Source organism: Oncorhynchus tshawytscha, linkage group LG25, assembly GCF_018296145.1.
Source record: "Oncorhynchus tshawytscha isolate Ot180627B linkage group LG25, Otsh_v2.0, whole genome shotgun sequence".
In the NCBI taxonomy this organism is placed as follows: Eukaryota; Metazoa; Chordata; class Actinopteri; order Salmoniformes; family Salmonidae; genus Oncorhynchus; species Oncorhynchus tshawytscha.
In genome coordinates, this window is record NC_056453.1 from 14,516,013 (window position 1) to 14,540,217 (window position 24,205).

General features: G+C 41.5%; 1 protein-coding gene across 5 annotated transcripts in view; it reads left to right on the forward strand.

Annotated features, from left to right (window-relative positions):
- Positions 1-23,109, forward strand: part of prkg1b (protein kinase cGMP-dependent 1b) — a 163,476-nt gene extending 140,367 nt beyond the window's left edge. For 2 of the 5 annotated variants that reach the window (XM_024387764.2, XM_024387762.2), the window contains exons 9-17: positions 7,367-7,441; positions 17,194-17,308; positions 18,907-19,046; positions 21,090-21,179; positions 21,293-21,434; positions 21,564-21,727; positions 21,910-22,095; positions 22,218-22,284; positions 22,410-23,109. In XM_024387764.2, coding sequence (XP_024243532.1) covers positions 7,367-7,441; positions 17,194-17,308; positions 18,907-19,046; positions 21,090-21,179; positions 21,293-21,434; positions 21,564-21,727; positions 21,910-22,095; positions 22,218-22,284; positions 22,410-22,508 — 1,078 coding nt within the window. In that variant the 3' untranslated portion in view covers positions 22,509-23,109. Of the gene's footprint in view, positions 1-7,366; positions 7,442-16,252; positions 17,046-17,193; positions 17,309-18,906; positions 19,047-21,089; positions 21,180-21,292; positions 21,435-21,563; positions 21,728-21,909; positions 22,096-22,217; positions 22,285-22,409 lie in introns of those variants that run through there. The other 3 variants (XM_024387765.2, XM_024387763.2, XM_024387766.2) reach the window with 2 other exon arrangements.
- Positions 23,110-24,205: the final 1,096 nt, after the last annotated feature.

A 24,205-nucleotide genomic window follows, 5' to 3' on the forward strand; every position in this document is an offset into this window, starting at 1 on the left:
ATGAATTCTCGATTGCATAGAATAAAATCAACCAAAAATCATATATTATTTGTCACGTGCTTCGTAAACAACAGATGTAGACTGAGAGTGAAACTCTTACTTACTGGTCCTTTTTCAACAATGCAAAGATGTATATTTTTTTTAAAGTAGAATAATAGAAGTAGTGACACGAGGAATAAATACACAGTGAATAACAGATAACAATAACCAGTACTATCTGCACCAGATTATCTGCATTGACCCTTTTTATACTGACTTGTTTTGTCTCATCACATATGCTACTGCTACTGTTTGTTTTCTGTCACTTTATTCCTAGTTATACTGTATGGACATATCGATCTCAATGACCTCGTACACCTGCACATGGACCCGGTACTGGTACCCTGTGTATATAGTCAAGTTATCGTTACTCATTGTGTTTATTATTACGTGTTTGACTCTTCTATTATTTCTCCATTTTCTTTCTCTCTGCATTGTTGGGAAGGGCCCGTAAGTAAGCATTTCACTGTTAGTCTACACCTGTTGTTTACAAAGCATGTGACCGAGTACAATTTTTGATTTTTTAAACATTGATTTTGAAGAAATATAACAGGGTGTACCAGTACCGAGTCGATGTGCAGGAGCTCAAGGTAATTGAGGTATCTATCTAAATATAGGTAGGGGTAAAGTGACTAGGCAACAGGATATATAATAGAGTGCTGTAGCAGCAGTGTGTGTGTGTGTGTGTGTGTGTGTGTGTGTGTGTGTGTGTGTGTGTGTGTGTGTGTGTGTGTGTGTGTGTGTGTGTGTGTGTGTGGCGTCAATACTGTATGCATGTGTGCGCATGTTATGTGGGTGTATGTACAGTGCCAGTCAACATTTTTGACACAGCTTCTCATTCAAGAGTTTTTCTTTATTTTTACTATTTTAACAATCTATATTGTAGAATAACAGTGAAGACATCAAAACTATGATATAACACATATGGAATCATGTAGTAACCAAAAAAATAGTATATTTTTTATATTTTATATTTGAGATTCCTCAAAGTAGCCATGCGTTGCATTGATGACAGCTTTGCACACTCTTGGCATTCTCTCAACCAGCTTCATGAGGAATACTTTTCCAAAAGTCTTGAAGGAGTTCCCACATACTGTATGCGGACCACTTGCTGGCTGCTTTTCCTTCACTCTGCGGTCCAACTCATCCAAAACCATCTCAATTTGGTTGAGGTCGGGTGATTGTGGAGGCCAGGTCATCTGATGCAGCACTCCATCACTCTCCTTCTTGGTCAAAGAGCCCTCACACAGCCTTGAGGTGTGTTTCGGGTCTTTGTCCTGTTGAAAAACAAACGATAGTCCCACGAAAGGCAAACCAGATGGGATGACGTATTGCTGCAAAATGCTGTGGTAGCCATGCTAGTTAAGTGTGCCTTGAATTCTAAATAAATCACAGACAGTGTCACCAGCAAAGCACCCCCACACCATCATATCTCCTCCTCCATGCTTCATGGTGGGAACCACACATGCGGAGATCATCCGTTCACCTACTCTGCGTCTCACAAAGACTCGGCGGTTGGAACCAAAAATCAAAAACTTGGACTCATCAGACCAAAGGACAGATTTCCATCGGTCTAATGTCCATTGCTCGTGTTTCTTGGCCCAACTCAGTCTCTTCTTCTTATTGGTGTCCTTTAGTAGTGGTTTCTTTGCAGCAATTTGACCATGAAGGCCTGATTCACGTAGTCTCCTCTGAACAATTGATGTTGAGATGTGTATGTCACATGAACATTTATTTGGGCTGCAATTGCTAAGGCTGGTAATTCTAATGAACTTATCCTCTGCAGCAGAGGTAACTCTGGGTTTTCCTTTCCTGTGGTGGGCCTCATGAGAGCCAGTTTCATCACAGCGCTTGATGTTTTTTGCGACATGACTTGAAGAAACTTTCAAGTTACGGATTGACTGACCTTCATGTCTTAAAGTAATGATGGACTGTCATTTCTCTTTGCTTATTTGAGCTGTTCTTGCCATAATATGGACTTGGTCTTTTACCAAATAGGGCTATCTTCTGTACACCACCCCTACCTTGTCACAACACAACTGATTGGCTCAAACACATTAAGAAGGAAAGAATTCCCACAATTAACTTTTAAGAAGGCACACCTGTGGCCTCCTGGGTGGCGCAGTGGTTAAGGGCGCTGTACTGCAGCGCCAGCTGTGCCATCAGAGTCCCTGGGTTCGCGCCCAGGCTCTGTCGCAACCGGCCGCGACCGGGAGGTCTGTGGGGCGACGCACAATTGGCCTAGCGTCGTCCGGGTTAGGGAGGGCTTGGTCGGTAGGGATGTCCTTGTCTCATCGCGTTGGATGCGCACTGTGTTAAGAAGCAGTACGGCTGGTTGGGTTGTGTATCGGAGGACGCATGACTTTCGACCTTCGTCTCTCCCGAGCCCGTACAGGAGTTGTAGCGATGAGACAAGATAGTAGCTACTACAACAATTGGATACCATGAAATTGTGGAGAAAAAGGGGCAAAATCACCCCCCCCCCCAAAAACAAAAGAAGGCACACCTGTTAATTGAAATGCATTCCAGGTGACTACCTCATGAAGCTGGTTGAGAGAATGCCAACAGTATGCCAAGCAAGGCAAAGGGTGGCTACTTTGAAGAATCTCAAATATTACACTTTTTGGTTACTACATGATTCCATATGTGTTATTTCGTAGTTTTGATGTGTCCAGTATTATTCTACAATGTAAAAAATGGTTTAACAAAAACAAAAACAAACCCCAGTAGGTCTATCCAAACTTTTGACTGCTACTTTACGTGTCGCCGTGTCAGTGTAAGTATGAGTGAGTGTGTGAGTAGAGTCCTGTGTGTGTGCATAGAGTCAGTGAAAGAGACTTAGTAAAAAAAATGCTAAATGCAGGTAGTCCGGCTAGCCATTTGATTAGCTTGTTTAGCAGTCTTATGGTTTGGCCCACACACACAACTGGGTGTATGTGTGGGCCATGTTAATTCCTTAGTGATGGAAACACAGAAGAACTTGAAGCAATCGACCCGTTCCACTACAGTCCCATCGATGTGGATGGGGGTGTGCTCGCCCCTCCATTTCCTGTAATCCACAATCAGCTCTTTTGTCTTGTTGATGTTGAGGGACAGGTCTCTAACCTACCTACAGTGGTGTAAAGTACTTAAGTTAGAATGCTTTAAAATACAACTTAAGTAGGTTTTGGGGGTATCTATACTTTCTTTTACTATTTATATTTTTGACAGCTTTTACTTTTATGTCACTACATTCCTAAAGAAAATAATGTACTTTTTACTCCATACATTTTACCTGACACCCAAAAGTACTCGCTGTATTTTGAATGCTTAGCAGGACAGGAAAATGGTCCAATTCACAGATTTATCAAGAGAACACGTGGTCATCCCTGCAGCCTCTGATCTGGCGGACTCACTAAACACAAATGTATCTTTTGTACATGATGTTTGTGTGTGCCCCTGGTCATCTGTTCATTTTAAAAACAATAAAATTGTGCTGTCTACTTTACTTAATATAAGGAAATTTAAATTATTCATACTTTTACTTGCATGTATATTTAGAGCAAAATCATTTTAGTATTTTACTCATGTGATATTTTACTGGGTGACTTTCACTTTTACTTGAGTAACTTTCTATTAAAGGTATCTATACTTTTGCTCAAGTATGACAATTGGGTACTTTTTCCACAACTGCCTCCCTATAGGCTACCAAATCAAATCAAATCAAATTTTATTTGTCACATACACATGGTTAGCAGATGTTAATGCGAGTGTAGCGAAATGCTTGTGCTTCTAGTTCCGACAATGCAGTAATAACGAACAAGTAATCTAACTAACAATTCCAAAAAAACTACTGTCTTATAACACAGTGTAAGGGGATAAAGAATATGTACATAAGGATATATGAATGAGTGATGGTACAGAGCAGCATAGGCAAGATACAGTAGATGATATCGAGTACAGTATATACATATGAGATAAGTATGTAAACCAAGTGGCATAGTTAAAGTGGCTAGTGATACATGTATTACATAAGGATGCAGTCGATGATATAGAGTAGTAGTATCAACGTATGCATATGAGATGAATAATGTAGGGTAAGTAACATTATATAAGGTTGCATTGTTTAAAGTGGCTAGTGATATATTTACATCATTTCCCATCGATTCCCATGATTAAAGTGGCTGGAGTAGAGTCAGTGTCATTGACAGTGTGTTGGCAGTAGCCACTCAATGTTAGTGGTGGCTGTTTAACAGTCTGATGGCCTTGAGATAGAAGCTGTTTTTCAGTCTCTCGGTCCCAGCTTTGATGCACCTGTACTGACCTCGCCTTCTGGATGACAGCGGGGTGAACAGGCAGTGGCTCAGGTGGTTGATGTCCTTGATGATCTTTATGGCCTTCCTGTAGCATCGGGTGGTGTAGGTACCTCATCGTTGTCAGTGATCAGACCTACCACTGTCGTGTTGTCAGCAAACTTGATGATGGTGTTGGAGTCCTGCACAGCCACAAAGTTGTGGGTGAACAGGGAGTACAGTAGGGGACTAAGCACAAACCCCTAAGTGGCCCCCCTATTGATGGTCAGTGTGGCGGATGTGTTGTTTTCTACCATCACTGCCTGCGGGCGGGAACATCAGGAAGTCCAATATCCAGTTGCAGAGGGAGCTGTTCAGTCCCAATGGTCCTGAATTTGGAAATGAGCTGGAGGGGACTATGGTGTTGAATGCTGAGCTGTAGTCAATGAACAGCATTCTTACATAGGTATTCCTTTTGTCCGGGTGGGTGAAGGCAGTGTGGAGTGCAGTAGAGATTGTGTCATCTGTGGATCTGTTGGGGTGGTAAGCAAATTGGAGTCGGTCGAGGGTATCCGATAATCTAATTAATGTGAGCCATGACCAGCCTTTCAAAGCATTTCATGGCTATAGATGTGAGTGCTACGGGGCGATAATCATTTAGGCAGGTTACCTGCCATCTTGGGCCCAGGGAGTTTGGTGGTCTGTTTGAAACAAGTCGTTATTACAGACCATGTCAGGGATTGATTGAAAATGTAATTGCAGACACTTGTCAGTTTGTCAGCGCATGCTCAGAGTACGCATCCTGGTATTCCGTCTGGCCCCTCGGCCTTGGGAATGTTGACCTGTTTACAGAGATCGAAATCATACAGTTGTCTGGAACAGCTGGGGTTCTCATGCATGGTTCAGTGTTCCTTGCCTCGAAGTGTGCGTGGAAGGCATTTAGCTTGTCTGCTAGGCTCTCGTGGCTGGGCAGCTCGCAGTTGGGTTTCCCTTTGTAATCCGTGATAGTTTATAAGCCCTGTCACATCCATCGAGCATCAGAAACGGCGTAGTAGGATTTGATCTTAGTCCTGATCTTAGTCCTGCTTTGCCTGTTTGATGGCTTGTCAGAGGTCATAGCGGGATTTCTTATAAGTGTCTGGATTAGTGTCCCACTCCTTCAAATAGGCAGCTTTAGCCATTAGCTCAGTGCGGATGCTGCATGTAATTGGTAGTCTTTAACAAATCTACTTTGAAACAGAGGTATACACCTCACACACATGGTTATGGGCTTAAAAAAGTAAGACATCTGTACCATGTCAGATATAGAGTTAAAATGTATAATATTTTGAGTTTGCATCTCAATAGTACACTTTCTATACATCACAGAAGATTGAAATATAACAAAACTTTTTAACATAGAAACACCGGATTTTCGTCAAAAAAAAAAAATCTTTATAAATTATGAAATTATGAAAAATATTAATAACATTCCACCCATGAAGCCAAAGAGGGCACTTTTGGTCATTGACTGCAGAAAAAGGCTACTGAAGCCATTGAATTATGTGGTAAACTCCTCAATGTTATTGGATGAGTCCCGGAACATATTCCAGTCTGTATGACCGAAACAATCCTGTAGCTTAGCATCTGCTTCATTGGACCACTTCCGTATTGAGCTTGTACTTCCAGTTTGAGTTTTTGCTTGTAAGCAGGAAGCAGGAAGATAGAGTTATGGTCTGATTTGTCAAAGAAAGGGCGAGGGAGGGCTTTCAATGTATTTCTGTGCACGTTGCTTCTAGTTGCACAGGTGACATGCTCATAAAAAATATATTTGGCCACCAGAAATGCCACCTCTGAATGTTTATTTTCTTATGGCCCTATACAACTTGTTGAGTGAGGTATTAGTGCCAGCATCGGTTTGTGGTGGTAAATAGACAGCTATGAGAAATGTAGATGAAAACTGTTGGTAAATAGTGTGGTCTGCAGCTTATCATGAGGTACTCTACCTCAGGCGAGCAAGAACTCAAGAGTTCCTTAACATTAGAGACACGCCCCTCTTCCCTTCGTCCTACCCGAGTCTACCGTTCCGGGTCTTGACAATGCATAGAAAAAAAACAGAAAGATGTATGTCCTTGTTCAGCCACGACTGAGAAACATTGGATTTTTTGGGAGTGTCGGATCGATAGGATAGACTAGAAATGGAGCTCATCCAATTTGTTCTCAAGGGATTGCATGTTCACCAACAGAGCAGAGGGAAATGGCAGTCTATTTGCTCGCTAATGTACTCTGGTCAGGATGCTGGTTCGCCTGCATCTCTTTCACTGCCGCTTCCTCTTTCGTGTCCTGGGGATTAGGGCCTGGCCCAGAGTATGCAGAAAGTCCATAGCTGCCGACTTGTTGAAATACAAAATTACGTCCATATCGAAGTTAGTGTTCTGATGTCCAGACGCTATTTTTGGTCATAGGAAATTATGGCAGAGACATTATGTACAAAAAAACGTTAAGATGAGCGATAAAAACGACATAAAATAGCAGAATTGGTCAGGAGTCCGTAAGACGGCTGCTATCCATTGCAGCGCCGTCTTAGACTCGATCCATAGTCTCATAATAATAACAATCTAGTCTGTAGAGTCTTTTCTCAGATTATAATCAACACTTTAGCTGATGTGGAGGGAAAGCACCATTCAAGAACAGTATCTTCTCAGTCGTAATACTTAATATTTTCTTTTACATTTTCAACTGAACGTATGGTGTGATTAATTTGAAACCGAAATGGAAGCCACCCTAACGTAATGCTCTTGATTTGCACTGGTCTCACAGCACAAGGCTGAATGATGTTCACTGATTCTTAAACATTGTCTCAACATCATCATGTTAATGTTAACTCACTCTTCTCAAGGCACTTTTCCTAGATAGATTTTTGTGACAGTTGTTTTAGGTGATTTGCTGCCCTCCTATGTTCCGTGCATTAACAATACTGAACTCAATGCGGATCTGTGACAATAACAGCATATGTGACCTGGTGTTCAAGGTATTGAGCAAGTTAATGATTAGTGTTACTCTGTGATCTCTCGCAGCTCATTTAAACACTTGATTGGGGGCCTGGAAGATGTCTCAAACAAAGGCTATGAGGATGCAGGGGCCAAAGCCAAGTAAGTATCTTACTCTTTATACTCTTTATAAAGTACTGTACAACTCAAATTCATTACTGAATTTCGTTATGAACTATATCACTCCTTTGTATTGATGTATGCATCACACATGTAGTCGTGCACACACCTCAATTGCTCTAAACACTCCTTACACCTCTCTCAAAGTACATGAATGCACACACACACACACACACACGCACACGCACACACACGCACACGCACACACACACACACGCACACACACAAATGTTTCAAACACACGTCATTACAGTAGTACCAAACTACCCCTGCTTTCCTCCACACACACACTACACCCCTCATTAATGCTGAACACCACTAGCCATTGCAAAACCTGTTTTTTTCATGTAGTTTTTTTCTTGATTGTTGTGGATATATTCTGCTTGATGAGGTTCTAGTCTATGCATAAAATTAATTAGTGTCTCATTTGATCTGCTCATTTGATCTCAGCTGCACCGGCTTTCAGGAAAGAGAAACTTTATCCAACCCAATGGCTTTGTTACATATTCAATCCTACCCTAGTCCCCACTACTATTACTGAGCTCTGGGGTTTAGAATGATTTCATGATTTACTGATTGGTGGGAATATGAGGAATGTGAATAATCCCTCTGATAATAGTAATTCAGTTTTAGTTATTCTTCTTCAGTTTAAATATTTAATTAGAAAATACACATTGGTTTGTATTTCACTGACCTTAGAACATATTTACAATTGTGGAATAAAACACCTCGTAGCTTGTTAGTAAGTAGGATCATAATACATACTGATCTTGAAAACTGATTCTTGTACCAGCACATATGTGACTCACCACCTGGATTCAGTCTTATGTAACAACATTTGTAATTGTGTTTTTTACATTGGAAAAAGGTATAGACTAAGAGCTACAAAATGGTATATCATACACAGCATTTGAGGAACAATGGGAAAGTAATTATGCTTTGAAAGTTGATCAACTTATAAACTCACTTTCGAGAAAATGGCCTTTGAATGATTCGGTATCTAATGAAGAGCTCTTATTTGTCTACACCCATTCAGCATCATTCACACCCTCTTAAGCTTTAGCCCCACCCTGTTTCGCTCTCGGAGCGCACACTTGACGCTCTGGCCGATGATTTGTTTACCTCTGGATAACATGAAAACAGCCTAACCAGCTCTGCTGGCAACAATTTCATTACGCTTTTTTGCAGACGTTTACTGACACTGGCCATATTCAACGGGTGTTGTACACACGTCACGTAACGTTAGCTAACGAGCCAGCCAGCTAACGTTAGTTAGTTAAACAACAATGAACGGTGCCAAAAATGCCACAGTGCTGGTAGCTAACCAACCAGGTTCGATGTTAGCTAGCTAACATTAGGCTCTAACTAGAAAAGCAAATGGCTCTGGTAAACATATAATAATCTCAGTTAGGGAGCCAGCCAGCTAACTTTAGCTAGCTATCTAATAGTACACTTTAGCTTGAAATGAAACCACTTTCTATCAAAATTAGAAATGGGTAATATCTGAAAATGTAGATATGGACTATCTTACCTGTATACATCATCATGCATGATGGGCGTTTCTCCCTGTCAGGAATGTCATACCACAGTTGCCCTTAATTTGAAGATGTAATCTCTTTAGCTATAATACTCTAATTCCTCTGATTTCAAAACTTGATCCTCCAGAAAGTGGAGAGCAGCACTTATGCAGCTCCACAGCACAATACATTGTTTTAAAGCCACATTCATCAGGATTACCAACACAGACTGACAAGCTCAAATAGACAGAAGCCATCTATATGGCAGACCAATCTGAACTCCTCCCTCGGCATGTCCAGCCCACTCATTATCTCAGCCAATCATGGCTAGTGGGAAGGTTGCTCACTTTTTCTGTGGCTTAACCAAGGCTCGTAATTTAACCATTTTATTCGTATTTACAGATGGCATACACGTTTGCTATTAAGGCACATGAAAGTTCAAATGTTTGAGAAGGCATTTCTGTCAAAAAATGCATTTTAATAAAGAAAATTACTTGCGACATATGCCTAGTTTCCTGAATCGGGTCACATATTATTCGCATAATGGAGTTTGTAAACATTCCACTGTCTGGTTTTTGCTGCTGAAGTACAGTACCAGTCAAAAGCTTGGACACACCTACTCATTCAAGGGTTTTTCATTATTTTTACTATTTTCTACATACATAGAATAACAGAGAAGACATCAAAACTATGAATTAACACATATGGAATCATGTAGTAACCAAAAAGGTGTGCAACAGTACGGACATTGCAATTTATTACCCTGGCCACATCTGCAGTCCTCATGCCTCCTTACAGCATGCCTAAGGCACGTTCACGCATATGAGCAGGGACCTTAGCCATCTTTCTTTTGGTGTTTTTCAGAGTCAGTAGAAAGGCCTCTTTTAGTGTCCTAACTGTGACTAGTTAGTGTCTTAACGTGTCTTAACGTCCGTTCCACAGGTGCATGTTCATTGGTTTATGGTTCGTTGAACAAGCATGGGAAACAGTGTTTAAACCCTCTGCAATGAAGATCTGTGAAGTTATTATTTTTTATTGAATTATCTTTGAAAGACAGGGTCTTGAAAAAGGGAAGTTTCTTTTGTGCTGTGTTTAGGTACGGTGTGCATTGTACACTAACACCGCTTCCAGCTGCCCCCTGGTGGCGATTCAACATTTTTATTCACATATTCAAATCCTCCTGCAGGATTATTTTCCTACGGCGACGAAAGGGGTCAAATTGTGATTCGACATCTGTATGTGTCATGCCCTCCATCTCCAGGGGCCTGTGTGTGTCTGTGTGTGTCTGTGTGTGTGTGTGTGTGTGTGTGTGTGTGTGTGTGTGTGTGTGTGCGCGCGCACACGTGTGTCAGGCAGCATATTTAATTTGACTAAATCTGTAATGTGGATGTACTGTAGATCCTAGTGTATTGTATCACATGCCTTATTCCTCTGCCATCTTCTGCATAACATCACAACAGGATTCATTATGAATGTACAATTAATTTGTATTGTAGGCTAAAGCACTCTCTGTATTGCCTTTCTACTGTCATTTGAAAATGTTGCAAGAGCCCCCTCTAATGTTTAGTGATCCTTACTACAGGAAATGCTTCATTGATGTTTGAGCCTGTTCACAGTCACACATGGACAACTCTTGAATTGAGATATATTTTTATTGACAATGAAACAGTCCATAGACTAGTAACTAAGGAGATATATCAATGTGCTTACCCCTCAATATCCTTTTGTGATCCCTCTATCACTAGCAACTGTTGTTGTCATGGTATAGTAACAACAGTCACTTTTACTTTTGTGTGCATCTTGATGCACAATGTATTCACTATAGAGACAGACAGGCCTCTCATGCCTTCATCAGTCCTCTTGCATATCAATGGGCTGGAGTATAGAGAGCACGTAATTCACGGTTTGGTTAGGTCAATGAAATATACAGAACTCACAATAAGCTTTGTGCGTTGATCTTGTGGTTTCCACTTGTGTATGATTGACTTTTCAAGGATAGAGACCAGACTCTATTTGTGTCCATGGGGTCTACTGACGTTCATTAGTTACTAAGAGACCTGTAGTTGTTCAAATGGGCTTTGTGTTGTTTCTGGGAAAACAAACTCTATTTTAGGTTTTCTGATTTATGAGGAGCACGCAAAAACGCCTAAAACTAAAACCTTATCTGAAGGAAACAACAGGAGAGGAAATCTTTAATTTCCTCATTTTGGGGTCTGGAGTTACAATTTGCAGTCGTGGTAGCAAGCGCTTCCCATGTTAAATAAGTGCAGTTCTCAATGATGTATTATACTGTCTTGGTAACATTGACATCTACAGCAGAAACATGAATATGTCAACAAACTGATGTCAAGCTGCGGGTTGACAGATGTTCCTTGTAGAGTAATACACTCGCTCCTACTCCAGCTCCAGCAATTCCATCATTCAGCCCGCAGATCAGGATCCAGCCCGCAGATCAAGCCAGAAGGGCTTACTCTATGCAAAGGGAAGACTATATCCCCCACCATGGGGACACAATGTGCCCAGAGGCTGAAACTGTACAGTATCTTACACCCCAAGGGTCTCTCACACCAAAGGTGGCACCACAAGGGGGACTGGGGGGGCTGTAGGACTTAGGTTCAGGCTGGTATCCCCTGCCTCCTCCGTGCCCCTAGGGTTCCCTATGTTCCCTGGCTGTAGGCTACTGTGCCTTCTCCCTGGTCTCCTTTCTTATTTTTCTGCCTACCTCGGCGAAACAGGGCCTATGTTTATAAACCTTAGAGGGTGGGAGAACTCCGGGCCAGCTGTTACAGCTAGGTCCCTGTAAACACGTTTTTTTTTTCTGTGGACAGTCAGTGGAAGACAGTCGGTAGAAAAAAAGGTTCCATCTAGAACCTTAAAGGTTTGAACCCTTTGAAGAACCCTTTTTGGTTGCAGGTAGAACCCTTTTGGGTTTTACATGGACCCCAAAGGGTTATACATGGAACCAAAAAGGGTTATCCTATGGAGACAGCCGAAGAACCATTTTGGAACAATTTTTTCTAAATCTGATGTCACACAAAGCAATCTGGATGCAATTGATGTTGCTTGAAACAAAGTTGCTTCGCGTGTCACCCTCACAAAAATGCCTGCAACCTAGTTGTATTGGACCGCAAGAGATACAAATCTATCCTATTTCCTGCAACTGACTGAATGCATTGTCCAATCAATGAGCAGAAGAAAGTTGACATGACTCGTCATATCGTTCTGTAGTCATGTCAACACAGCTGTCAGTGCTGATATAAACTGTGACAGACGAGACATGGGAAACGTAAATCAAAAATTCTAGACATCATGTCTAGTCATGGTTTATGTACATGGTCTGGCATTTTACAAGTGAACCCAGACCTTTCGCTGTACAGTTCCAACTGAAATTGTCCAACATGAACTGCACTAGCTAGCTAGCTTATCTCGTTGCTAGCATGGGAAACTAACGCTAGCCAGCTAGCTTGAGAAAAAAAAGAAATTCAAATAGGCAACGTTTTGGCTAGCTAGCTAAATTGTACATCCAGCATGTTGTCTATATCAATACTGTTACAATTACCAACCGGTTTGATAAAAAAAATATTTATAAAACCATGATGTGATGTATGACAGGATTGGATGTTGCATGCAATTTCAATTGTGTTTGAATTGCTTCATGTATCAGCAAATTTGTGTGAGATGATGTCATTTTCGATTTGCATTTGTAACAGAAATTTTGTCCAAATTGCTTCGTGTGACACAGTCTTAAGAGTGCAGGGCAGCCAGGCCAGAAGCGTTGACCTTGCAGTTTCCACTTGTGTGTGTGATTGACTTCTCAAGGATAGAGAGTTCTTAAACTCCTTTGTCTCCCTGTTTTGTTGTGGAGATGTGTCCTACTGTCTCTTGATTTTCATGAGCGTAATTAAACTTTTCATTATGTTTTCTTATTTTATAATTACATTCTTTCAGAGAGCGGTACAATTGTCTTCAATAAAGTATCTGTAATGTTATTGGTAAATCCAATGGGTTTGTGACCTGTTGACTGCTGAAAGACTATATTGAGAGACACTTAGGCAAGAGGAGTTTATTTTTGTGTTTGGCCTTTAGTTCTAGCCTAGGCAGTGTCTCTTTGACAGCTCAAGAATAGTACCAGTGCATTCACAAGGTTAATTATGCTTTGGAACAATGACAGGAAACCACATATTGTAAATGCTGCACTTCCAAATAAGGAATAGGCAACTTTATATGGATATAGTGTGGCCTCTCATTAGGCTGAATATTATGTGTCGCTCATACTTTTGCATAAAACTTAGCATTTGGCCCACTTTGGAGGATCAACAGAATTTATATTGCAAAACAATTAGACAAAAAATGTGCAATGCATGATTTGTCTGAGATGTTAGGTTTTAGATACTCCTACATTGACCGTGTTCAACCTAAAAGACAACCATACTTGAATGTTATCCTGGTTCTTGTGGACATGAGTTATGGGAAGCGAGCTCTCCCACAGATCACCAGTTGCCATTACTGCCATATGACTGGCAGGGAACAAAGATGAGATTGATGGCAGGTCAGCACTGTAGTAAAGCATTTATGTTTGACTGTTAGACCTCGTGCTTAGCTCTGAGAATGGAACCAGGAACCAGAAGCATCTCAAGGCCATGACATTTACGGCTACACGATCACAACATAACGGCACATATATGGAGCTCTATTAGCTGTACGGTAGTCATTTAATGGTGGCAAAGCTGCAACATGTAACTTTTTGGTGACCCAACCAAATTCACATAGAAATATGAGCTATAGATCTGTCATTCTCATTGAAAGCAAGTCTAAGAAGCGGTAGATCTTCTATGTGGGCTATTCCTATGCTTCCCGTTCTTAAGTTTTGTTTTTGCGTCGTTGACTTTCAGTTTTGTACACCAGCTTCAAACAGCCGAAAATACAATCTTTTTTGGTAAGGAAAATATATTTCACAGTGGTTTAGATGGTACAGTCTCTAGTCTAGACTATTCGTGCTTTGTTTTGCCACATAAATTGAAATTAAAACTATTAGAACTTTAGCAATCAGGGAATGGCGGAGCGATTTCTGCATAGTGCAGCTTTAATATTAGTTTAATAGAAAATTGGGCAAATTAAATTGAAGGTACAATTACGAGTACATGGTTCGAGTCAAATAGTTTAAGATCATCAGAAGTTCACAACATCAAAGGATACACGATTAAAATGTAAGATGCAAGGTAGCCTAAATGAAGGAAACACAATGAGACAAGGATAACACCAAGTTGAACTGACCTAGGCTTGACATGTCAGGTCTTCAGGTCAAGGGGACATAATCGTGTCAAATTGCTGCATTGTGCATTAACACCCGGTAGCCCACTTCTATCGGGATATTTTTTGGTTATCTCTGCCCCTGTGGTGGCTGTATTGTGAAACAGGTGGGGGGTCAAACCCCTATGGGTCGGTCTTAGTTGTGCATTGACCCCTGAGGTGAGCGGCCTCATCCAGCCCCAGGTTGGGACTTAGCAGATATTTTGACAGCTGCCACGGCAGCAATAGTGCAGATATTGGAAGTAGTCATGTCAGAATGGAGGAATGTGACTGTTTTGCCGTGAGCGCGCTTTTCAGCAGCAGCTCTGGTATTTTGAGGGGCCGGGGGCGTAGCCGAGAGAAATTTGATTGGATAGTAAGGATTTTTTTTCCACACAAATTTTTATATAAGTGTGTCTCATAACAGGACATTGTGTAGCTGTAGTATCCATTATCCATACGGTGGAATGTTGTGGTTTGAAGACACATATTTTCTAGTACTTTTCTAGCCTACAATGCCTACAAGCATTGTAGGCTACATGGCGTTGTGTATAGGCTTGTACACTTACATAAGAAAGTCACTTGACTTAAGTCAGGAGGCTACTAATGCCTCATATGGGCTGTGAAACAAAATACATAAGGTTTAAGTGTCTAGAACTCGATCTGATTTTTACATTCACAGTCCTGCTTCATGAGAAGGTCACTGTTAACCTAAACGTCCCAAATGCTTCTCAGAGTCATGGGCTACCCTAGGACAAACGAATGGGATTGAAGAATGACCTAGTGGAAAATCACCACACCGCTGAGGCCTCTGACAGTCTGGTCTACTGGAGGCATCATTCAGCATAGCTTCTGTCAGCAGCTCACCAATTACATCATGTGACACCCCATCTGTAAACTTTTTCCTCTTAAGGCCTCGGGAGAGTTGATTGGTGAAATGGACTCCACGACAAGTCCGAGGGCCACAAATGAGGGGTGGGGGAGATGTGTGTTTAAGCCGTTACTATAGAATCAGAAAACAAAAACACTAGGCTATACACTCAACAATTACGAATAGGACACATTAGAACTGTAAAAAAATACCATTTACATGAGTTGAGCATTTATATAGACATTGACTAGATCTTTGGTCTTGTAAAAGTTTATAATTATTGTGTGGCGTTTAGTAAAGTCTTTACACCCGTCTACACAGTCATAGTTGAGAGTAGACCTATAAACCCTGAACCTATGGTTCGTCCTAATACGTAGGGCTTCAACGGTGGGCCACCAGACTTCAGTCCGATGGGCGATCAGCTGATGTGCGTTTGGTAATGTGACTTTGGCCTCAGTCAAGGCTTAGTCGATGCGGTTCTTTGCTCCATGGCAGTCCCCCATAATGGTCCTCTCTGATTGGCTGGTGTCAGTTTCTACGCACTGCCAGAAAGCATTAAGGTGACACCTATATCCATGGATAACATTAAGTTTGTTACAGACGTGGCTAGTAGCAACACCCCTCTCCCCGTCTTTGGGGACTCACGTCCCACCAGCATAGTGTGATGCAGTGGGGTAAGATCTGTGATAAAGAGGGTGTGCTGTGAGTTCGTACTACTAAAATGACATGGGTGCTTCCTGTTTTGTTCACCTCAAACTCACATTGAAGATGGCCGATAATTCTCAGCATATGGGACAGTTGATGCAGACACTCAGTTACATGTCCCAAAACAGATTCTGGGGGATCACTCAGTAGCTCAGATGTCTGGGAAACAACCTGATAGCCTTGTTCACAGGATATTTTCAGGCCTGCTTATCTGTCAGATTTTCCATACAACCATACAGGATTATTATATTCACTCATTCACCAATTAGCTGAATTGAATACCATCCTTCATGACTGTAGTTAACAGGGAATCAGTAAAATGACACTCTCCACTTCAGCTCAGTGAGGGACCAAATCCTGTCCATAATGGTTCTTTAATATGGAGGTGTGATCTGCATTCCAAGTTTATAAGTGAGGTGTAAGGCCTTGCAGATGATGGAGGCTCAGTTTGGCAGTATGGCAGGGGTGTGAGAGCAATGCTAACTGGGTGAACCTCAAGCAATGTCCAAATGCTATTAATACCAGTGGGATCAGCCAGGCAGTATTTGTAGTCACTGGTACTTGGAGCCGAGTACACTTGGCTTTTTGTTTTGACACGGACACCCACCTTAGTCGCTGTCCTGCAGTCTGGATTCAAGGCTTTAGTCTCTCCCTACCTTGTGGTCTAAGTGGACGTACTGTAAAGTTAATTCATTGACTGTCTGCAGAGTTGTTCCAGTGTTGGATTGATCTTTCTTGGATTGAACTTTTAGAAGGTTACCTCTACCTGAATGCCTGTTTATTTTCTATGTTTTGTTTGCAAAAACTCTGGGTGGTTTCTTCAAAGTAAGGATTTCTACCTTGAGGGTTGTAATTGCTGGACTCTGAACTCAACACACCCAGAGGACTCTGAGAAAGCGTACTTGGACTGCGATACACGCAGACACAATCTGAAGATCTGGCTAATTCACCAATCTTCCACACCCAGATAACACTATATTCGAATCCTCGAAATGTGAACTGGAAATGGCGCCTTAACTCCACTTTCGAGAAAGAACTCTTACAGATGCTGTGTAGAAAGTGTTGGTGAGGCAACAGATCAACAACTGTGTCTTGCAAGGCACATACTTCCGTTCTATTGACCATATTATTGACTATTATCAGAGGGCTCCAGTTGATTGATTGTTTTTCACTACTTGGTCAGACCACGGTGTGGACAAGATGCGTGAGTTGATCTTACCTATCCCAGTGCGGAAAGAGAGGGAGCGCCAGAACAGTCTCCCGGCTCCCTCCCCGCCATTGTCATTACTTATCGCCTCCTACTCCATCCAGACTTCTAAGAAGTTTCCCTTTTTCCACTTCAAAAAATGTAGATATGAAGCGGAAAATGCCTTCTTCTGCAACCTGAAGCTGGTGGACTTCAACATCATTGACACGTTGGGGGTCGGAGGCTTCGGACGTGTGGAGCTGGTAGGATGTTTAAATAAAGTATGTACTGTTTGTCTGTATGAACTATATGTTGATAACGTCTTTCTCTCTTTTGTACACTGTTTCACTCCCAATCCCAAGGCATACTGTATCAACTGGGTAGACTGAATAGTCAAGGTTGCCCATGGATGACAACGTCAGTTTTTCCATGGTGGTAAAATTGCTAGGAGGTCCTCAAGAGTGAACACGATTACTGTAGTCGAGTGATTTCATTCTCTAGGGAAGGTCATTAGATGCAGACATCGTTGAATCGTCAAATACCTTGTTTTTGGAGCTCTACATTTCCAGACAGTTCTCGAGACACATTGTCCTATTTTATTATAAACCATTGGCGGGGAATAAAGAGTAAAAGAGACGTTGAACTTAATTGGGAGATAAAGGACAGGGAGGATCCGTGGTCTTCTTGTCCTGTAATGGAGCGGTCTCAGGTCAGGTAGCAAGAATGTCTTTGGGCTATTTGAAGTCACTTTCCACTATGAGGGGCAGAAGAGGTAATGGAGCCCTGCCATGTGACCCACAGTGTTACATAGCATAGGAGTTCTCTGAAACTTTCCAACTTCAGTCTGCTTGTAGTACAGGCCTAATAGAATTGTGAGATTAACTGCATCAAATCTAGGCCAAGACTTCAAGTATATCTAGTTGTAACATTGATTGATTTATAATTACACACAAAACACACACATGATTTATATGTTGAATGAATATAGAAAACACTTTTGACTCATTGTACAGGTAACTGCCAAAATAAAGGAAACGCCAACATAAAGCACTGTGCCACCATGAGCTGCAAGAACACCCCCTTATGCTCATTTGAATCCCCTCTACAAAGTCACTGAGATATCTTCTTCTAGCCATAGTATCCAAAATAATGGGCAACTGGCCATTTTTATACATGACCCTAAGCAAGATGGGATGTTAATTGCTTAATTAACTCAGGAACCACATCTGTGTGGAAGCACCTGCTATAATTTGTATCCCTCCTTTACTCAAAAGTGTTTCCTTTATTTTGGCAGCTATCTGTATATTGCAATGCACAATTTGAATTGTATCAATAAAAATGAATATACACTTAAACTGACACATAAAAGACTCGAAAAGCATGTAAACAGATAGACAGAGCAAGTGAGGGTTGATCAAGTGAGTGCTAGAATGGAGCAATGCGGACCAGTGAGGTCTCAAGAGTTGCGGCAAAGGAAAAGCCCAGCAACTCGGCCTAAAGAGGAATCCCCTGCCCTGTCCTATTTTCGGCACTGCGGCATCCTCAGTAGAAACGAGTGGCCTTTCGCCTGCATCCAGTCATCGTGTTCACTGTAGTGCAATCCATTGCTAGACATCCCGGGGATTAAATGACCCTGGAAATGTAGGTGCTCCCTGACATAGGCAATGTGAAGAATGTCTTCTCCCAGTCAAACTATTTTCAGGTCCTCCGGAGTTACGAATAGACCCATGACTCATCTGCTATTACTGGGTCCCAGAACAAGTGTTAAAAATGGCTCGACTACGACTTGATCTGCACAGCCAGGACATGTTTACATCTTCGCTTTTAGTGGTCGTTGACCTTGAGATGCTCTATATCTTTTGCCGTCTGTGTCCTGCAGGTGCAGCTAAAAAGCGATGAGATCAAAACTTTTGCGATGAAGATCCTGAAGAAGAGGCACATCGTGGACACTCGGCAACAGGAGCACATCCGCTCCGAGAAGCAGATCATGCAGGAGGCCCACTCAGACTTCATCGTCAGGTAGCTACATACAGTGCCTTCAGAAAGTATTCACACCCCTTGACTTTGTCCACATTTGCTTGTGTTACAGCTTGAATTAAAAATAGATTAGATTGAGATTTTGTGTCACTTGCCTACACACAATACATCATGTCAAAGTGGAATTCTGTTTTTAATTTTTTTTTACAAATTGCCTTCAGTCAATAAGTATGTTATGGAAAGCCTAAATAATGTTCAGGAGAACAGATTTGAGTAACAAGTCACATAATAAGTTGCATGGACTCACTGTGTGTGCAATTATAGTGTTTAACATGATTTTTGAATGACAACATAATCTCTGTACCCCACACATACATCTGTACAGTTCCTCAATCGAGGAGTGTATTTCAAAGACAGATTCAACCACAAAGATCAGGGAGGTTTTCGCATGGTGGTGACTGCATGATGTTGTAGGTATGCTTGTCATCGGCAGGGACTCAAGTTTTTTGGGGGGGATGAAAATAAAACAGTATAAAGCTAAGGACAGACAAAATCCTAGAGGAAAACTTATTTCAGTCTGCTTTCCACAAGACCCTGGGAGACAAATTCACCTTTCCGCAGGACAAAACCTAAATGTGCTGTCACGTGCTGAATACAACAGGTGTAGACTTTACTGTGAAATGCTTACTCACATGCCCTTTCCCAACAATACAGAGTTAAAAAGTATGAAAAATGTATAGAAATTTGCAAATAAGAAAAACTAAAGGCAATAGTAACGCAAAAAAATTATGATAACAAGGCTATATACAAGGAGTACCGGTACCAAGTCAATGTGCAGGGGTACAAGGTAGTTGAGGTAATACAGTATGTACGTGTACTGTAAGTAGGGGTAAAAGTGACTAGGCAATCAGGATAAATAATAATGTGTGTGTGTGTGTGTGTGTGTGTGTGTGTGTGTGTGTGTGTGTGTGTGTGTGTGTGTGTGTGTGTGTGTGTGTGTGTGTGTGTGTGTGTGTGTGTGTGTGTGTGTGTGTGTGTGTGTGTGTGTGTCAGTGTAGTATGTATGAGTAGAGTCCAGTGAGTGTGCATGGAGCCAGTGCAAAAAAATAGCATCAATGTAAATAGTCTGGGTATCCATTACATTAGCTTTCTTCAGCAGTCTCATGGCTTTGGGGTATAACTGTCCAGGAGCCTTCTGGTCCCAGACTTGGCGCTCCGGTACCGCTGGCCATGCAGAAGCAGAGAGAACAGTCTATGACTTGGGTGGCTGGAGTCTTTTACAATTTGTAGGACCTTTCTCTGACACCACCTGGTATAGAGGTCTTGGATGGCAGGGAGCTTGCCCCCAGTGATGCACTGGGCCGTACGCATTACCCTCTGTAGCGCCTCTGTAGTTGCCATACCAAGCGGTGATGCAGCCATTCAAGCTCTCAATGGTGCAACTATAGAACTTTTTGAGGATCTGAGGGCTCATGCCAAATCTTTTCAGCCTCCGGAGGGGGAAGAGGCATTGTCATACCCTCTTCATGACTGTGTTGGTGTGTTTGGACCATGACAGGTCCTTAGTGATGTGGACACAGAGGGAACTTGAAGCTCTCGACCCACTCCACTGCATCCCCGTCGATGTGAATGTTAAATAGAATCACGTGTAAATATTGTACACTCCAGGGGTGCGAAGCTCTTAGAGACTTACCCAGAAATACTCACAGCTGTCATCTCTGCCAAAGGTGATTCTAACATGTATTGACTCAGGGGTTTGAATACTTATGTAAATTAGCTATTTCTGTATTTCATGTTCAATACATTTGCAAAAATGTTCACTTTATAATTATGGGGTATTGTGTGTAAAAAAAAAAGTATTCAGCCTGTAACAATAAAACATGGAATAAGTCAAGGGGTATGAATACTTTGTGAAGGTATGCATACTTTTGGAAGGCACTGTATATGTAGAGATGTCAGATACTAGCTAGATGTAGAGATATCTCAGCCAGGTGTCTCTACTGATATCTCTTCCGATAGACTACTTCATTATCCTCAAGAAAAGGACCCAATTTACAGTTGACATGTTCTCGATGTGTGTTTCAGGCTATATAGGACATTCAAAGATGCCAAGTATCTCTACATGTTGATGGAGGCTTGCCTTGGGGGAGAACTCTGGACCATACTTAGGGACAGGTATGGGAAATGCATCTCTCAACCAATTCACTTTCAAATGATACCATGTCGCCTTGCTTTCCCCTCTGCCTTCATCCTTCTGACTTGCGTGAATGTTGTCTTCCACATTGCAGAGGTTCATTTGAAGACCCGACCGCGCGGTTCTACACGGCCTGTGTGGTGGAGGCCTTCGCTTACCTGCATTCCAAAGGGATCATCTACCGAGATCTCAAACCCGAGAACCTCATCCTGGATCACAGAGGCTATGCCAAGCTGGTGAGTGGCCAGAGACCTGAGGACACCTTCACACCTGCAGTATAATAATATGGCTCAAGACCCACGGCAAATGCTGGAAAGGGTGTTCGGTCAATGAGATCTCATTGGCGCGCTCCTGTCTCTTCACAGGTGGACTTTGGCTTTGCCAAGAAGATTGGGTTTGGGAAAAAGACATGGACTTTCTGCGGGACCCCGGAGTACGTGGCACCTGAGATCATCCTGAACAAGGGGCATGACATCTCCGCTGACTACTGGTCATTGGGAATCCTCATGTACGAACTCCTGACTGGAAGGTGAGGGAGGAGGTTTGTGGATATGGCTGTAGTAGATTTTATTGTATATCCAATAGAATAAGTGACTGGGATCAGAGGGAATGCCTGCTCTGTCTCTCATACCTGCAACCCCACCCACATCTAGATGTAGGTTTAAAGTACCACATATTTGTTTTAAATGAATGCTCCTGCTTCTTCTTCAGCCCACCATTCTCAGGGCCAGATCCAATGAAGACATACAATATAATTCTGAGAGGAATCGACATGATTGAATTTCCAAAGAAGATTACCAAAAATGCTGCCAATTTGATTAAGAAACTATGCAGGGACAATCCTTCAGAAAGACTTGGAAACTTGAAAAATGGAGTCAAAGATATCCAAAAGCACAAGTAAGTCAATTAAGTACTTTACCCTGCCTGGCTAATGGCCATGATTGCACTTTAGACTGAAAAAAACAACAGCAAAGATTTTTTTTTAAACAGAGTTATCTGTTTCTCTCTTTGAAACTCAGATGGTTTGAAGGCTTTAACTGGGAAGGGTTGAGGAAAGGAACCCTGACTCCTCCAATCATCCCTGAAGTAAGTAAAAAGACGTGTTGGTTTCATGTTAAAATGATGCATCTGAAAAGCATGCCAGTGTTAGCATGACTTCCTTTATTAAACCATTACATGCAATTAATCCAGCCCCTCCTCTTCTCTATCAGGTCTCGTCTTCAACTGACACAAGCAACTTTGACAGTTTCCCAGAGGACAACGATGACCCTCCTCCAGATGACATGTCTGGCTGGGATACAGATTTTTAACGCCACCCTCCATGTGTAGTAGCCTCTCCAGTAGCTCCCTAGTCCTGCCTCATAATTGACTTTTCTGGGGATGCCTTTCAAGGGTTTGGCTGCAGAGAACAGAGAGACAGACAGTTGATGATGCTGTGAATGGACAGTGACAGTGAATGGGGCAGTCGTACCGCTTTGGGTCACCAAGATGCCTTCACCAATGTTGCTCCACTCTCCTCCGAGGTGGCATTGGGACTAATGTTTTAGAACGACAAAAGTCTCTCACCATCATCGTCAACCATGCCCCCCCACTGGATCCCCTCATGGAGAGGTTTTTGATTTATTCTTGTCACATATTTGTATATTTAGGTTTATGTATTTGTTGTGGCTGTTAGCACTTACAATACCAGTGTTTTCAGTGATTACTTGTGATACCGAGTGGATTGGGACTGAGAGGGAGAGATTCCTGCTCACTGTTGTAGCATTTATGGACCACAATTCCGGGGGGTTTGACTCTTTTAAACACTTGTCATCAATAATCAAAATGTTATTTTTTACAAGTTCCTTTGTATCATATTATACATTTGGATGTTACACATGATCACAACACATAAAGATGATATATTGTCTATTATGCATACTGTATTCCATTGGGAAAAAAACACACACACGCCACTTTCAATTACACACATGTAATTACACAATTTATAAACGCAAAGTTGTTTGATTGATAAAAACTACTTGGGCCTTCCCTTCACCGTTCAAATATTTTCTAAAGCCCTACAGTGTTAAGAAATTGCAAGGACATATTGGAATTTTCAATTTATTAACATTTAGTTATTTATTAAAGGTCACATGCAGCCGTTTTTTAAAATCTCAATATCAAATAATTTCTGGGTAACAATTAGGTACCTTACTCTGGTTGTTTTAAATTAAAATTGTAAAAAATAATAAAAGCTTCTTAGCAAAGCTCACATTCTCAAGCAAGAACTTAGCTAGGACTTTCTGGGAGTGGTCTGAGTGGGGAGGGGAAAACTGAAAACTAGCTTATATTGGGAGAGAGACCAATAAGACAGTTACAAACCTATTAACTAAATTACCACCTAGTGATGTCACCAGGCATGCCAAAACTCCATCCCACCAGAACAGGCTGAAATTTCAGGCAATATTTTCAAACAGCTCTTACACTAAAAGGGCATTATCATCATTTTCACAATTTCACAGTATTATTAAACCTAATAGTGCGGAAAATATATATTTAAAAAGGGGGGGGGGGGGATTCTACTAAGCTATATGGAATTGTTTTAAGAAGGTCACACCAAGGATCATTTAGCTATTTGATTTAGAATTTTAAGACCCCTTGCAGTATATAAAAATATATAATCATTGATTAAACATGTTATTTGGCCTTACTGCTATTAGCCCATTACAAACGCATTGAATAACAGATTCACTACAGGAACAACAAATAGCCACCACCCCAAAAAAAAAATTCTAAAGGAAGTTTGTTCTGAAGTGTCTATCCTATATCTGAGAGATATGAGAGATCTGGAAACATACAATAATTATTCTTTAAACATGTATTTAACCCCATATTTTTGGCACTAAACAGTCTACATAAACACAGTACTTCCATTATTATTATTTATTATTTTTTACTGGTACCAGGGACCTTCAGACAAGTTTTGTGATTCCTGTGGGCATCCTCAAGAGTCTCATATTTCCAT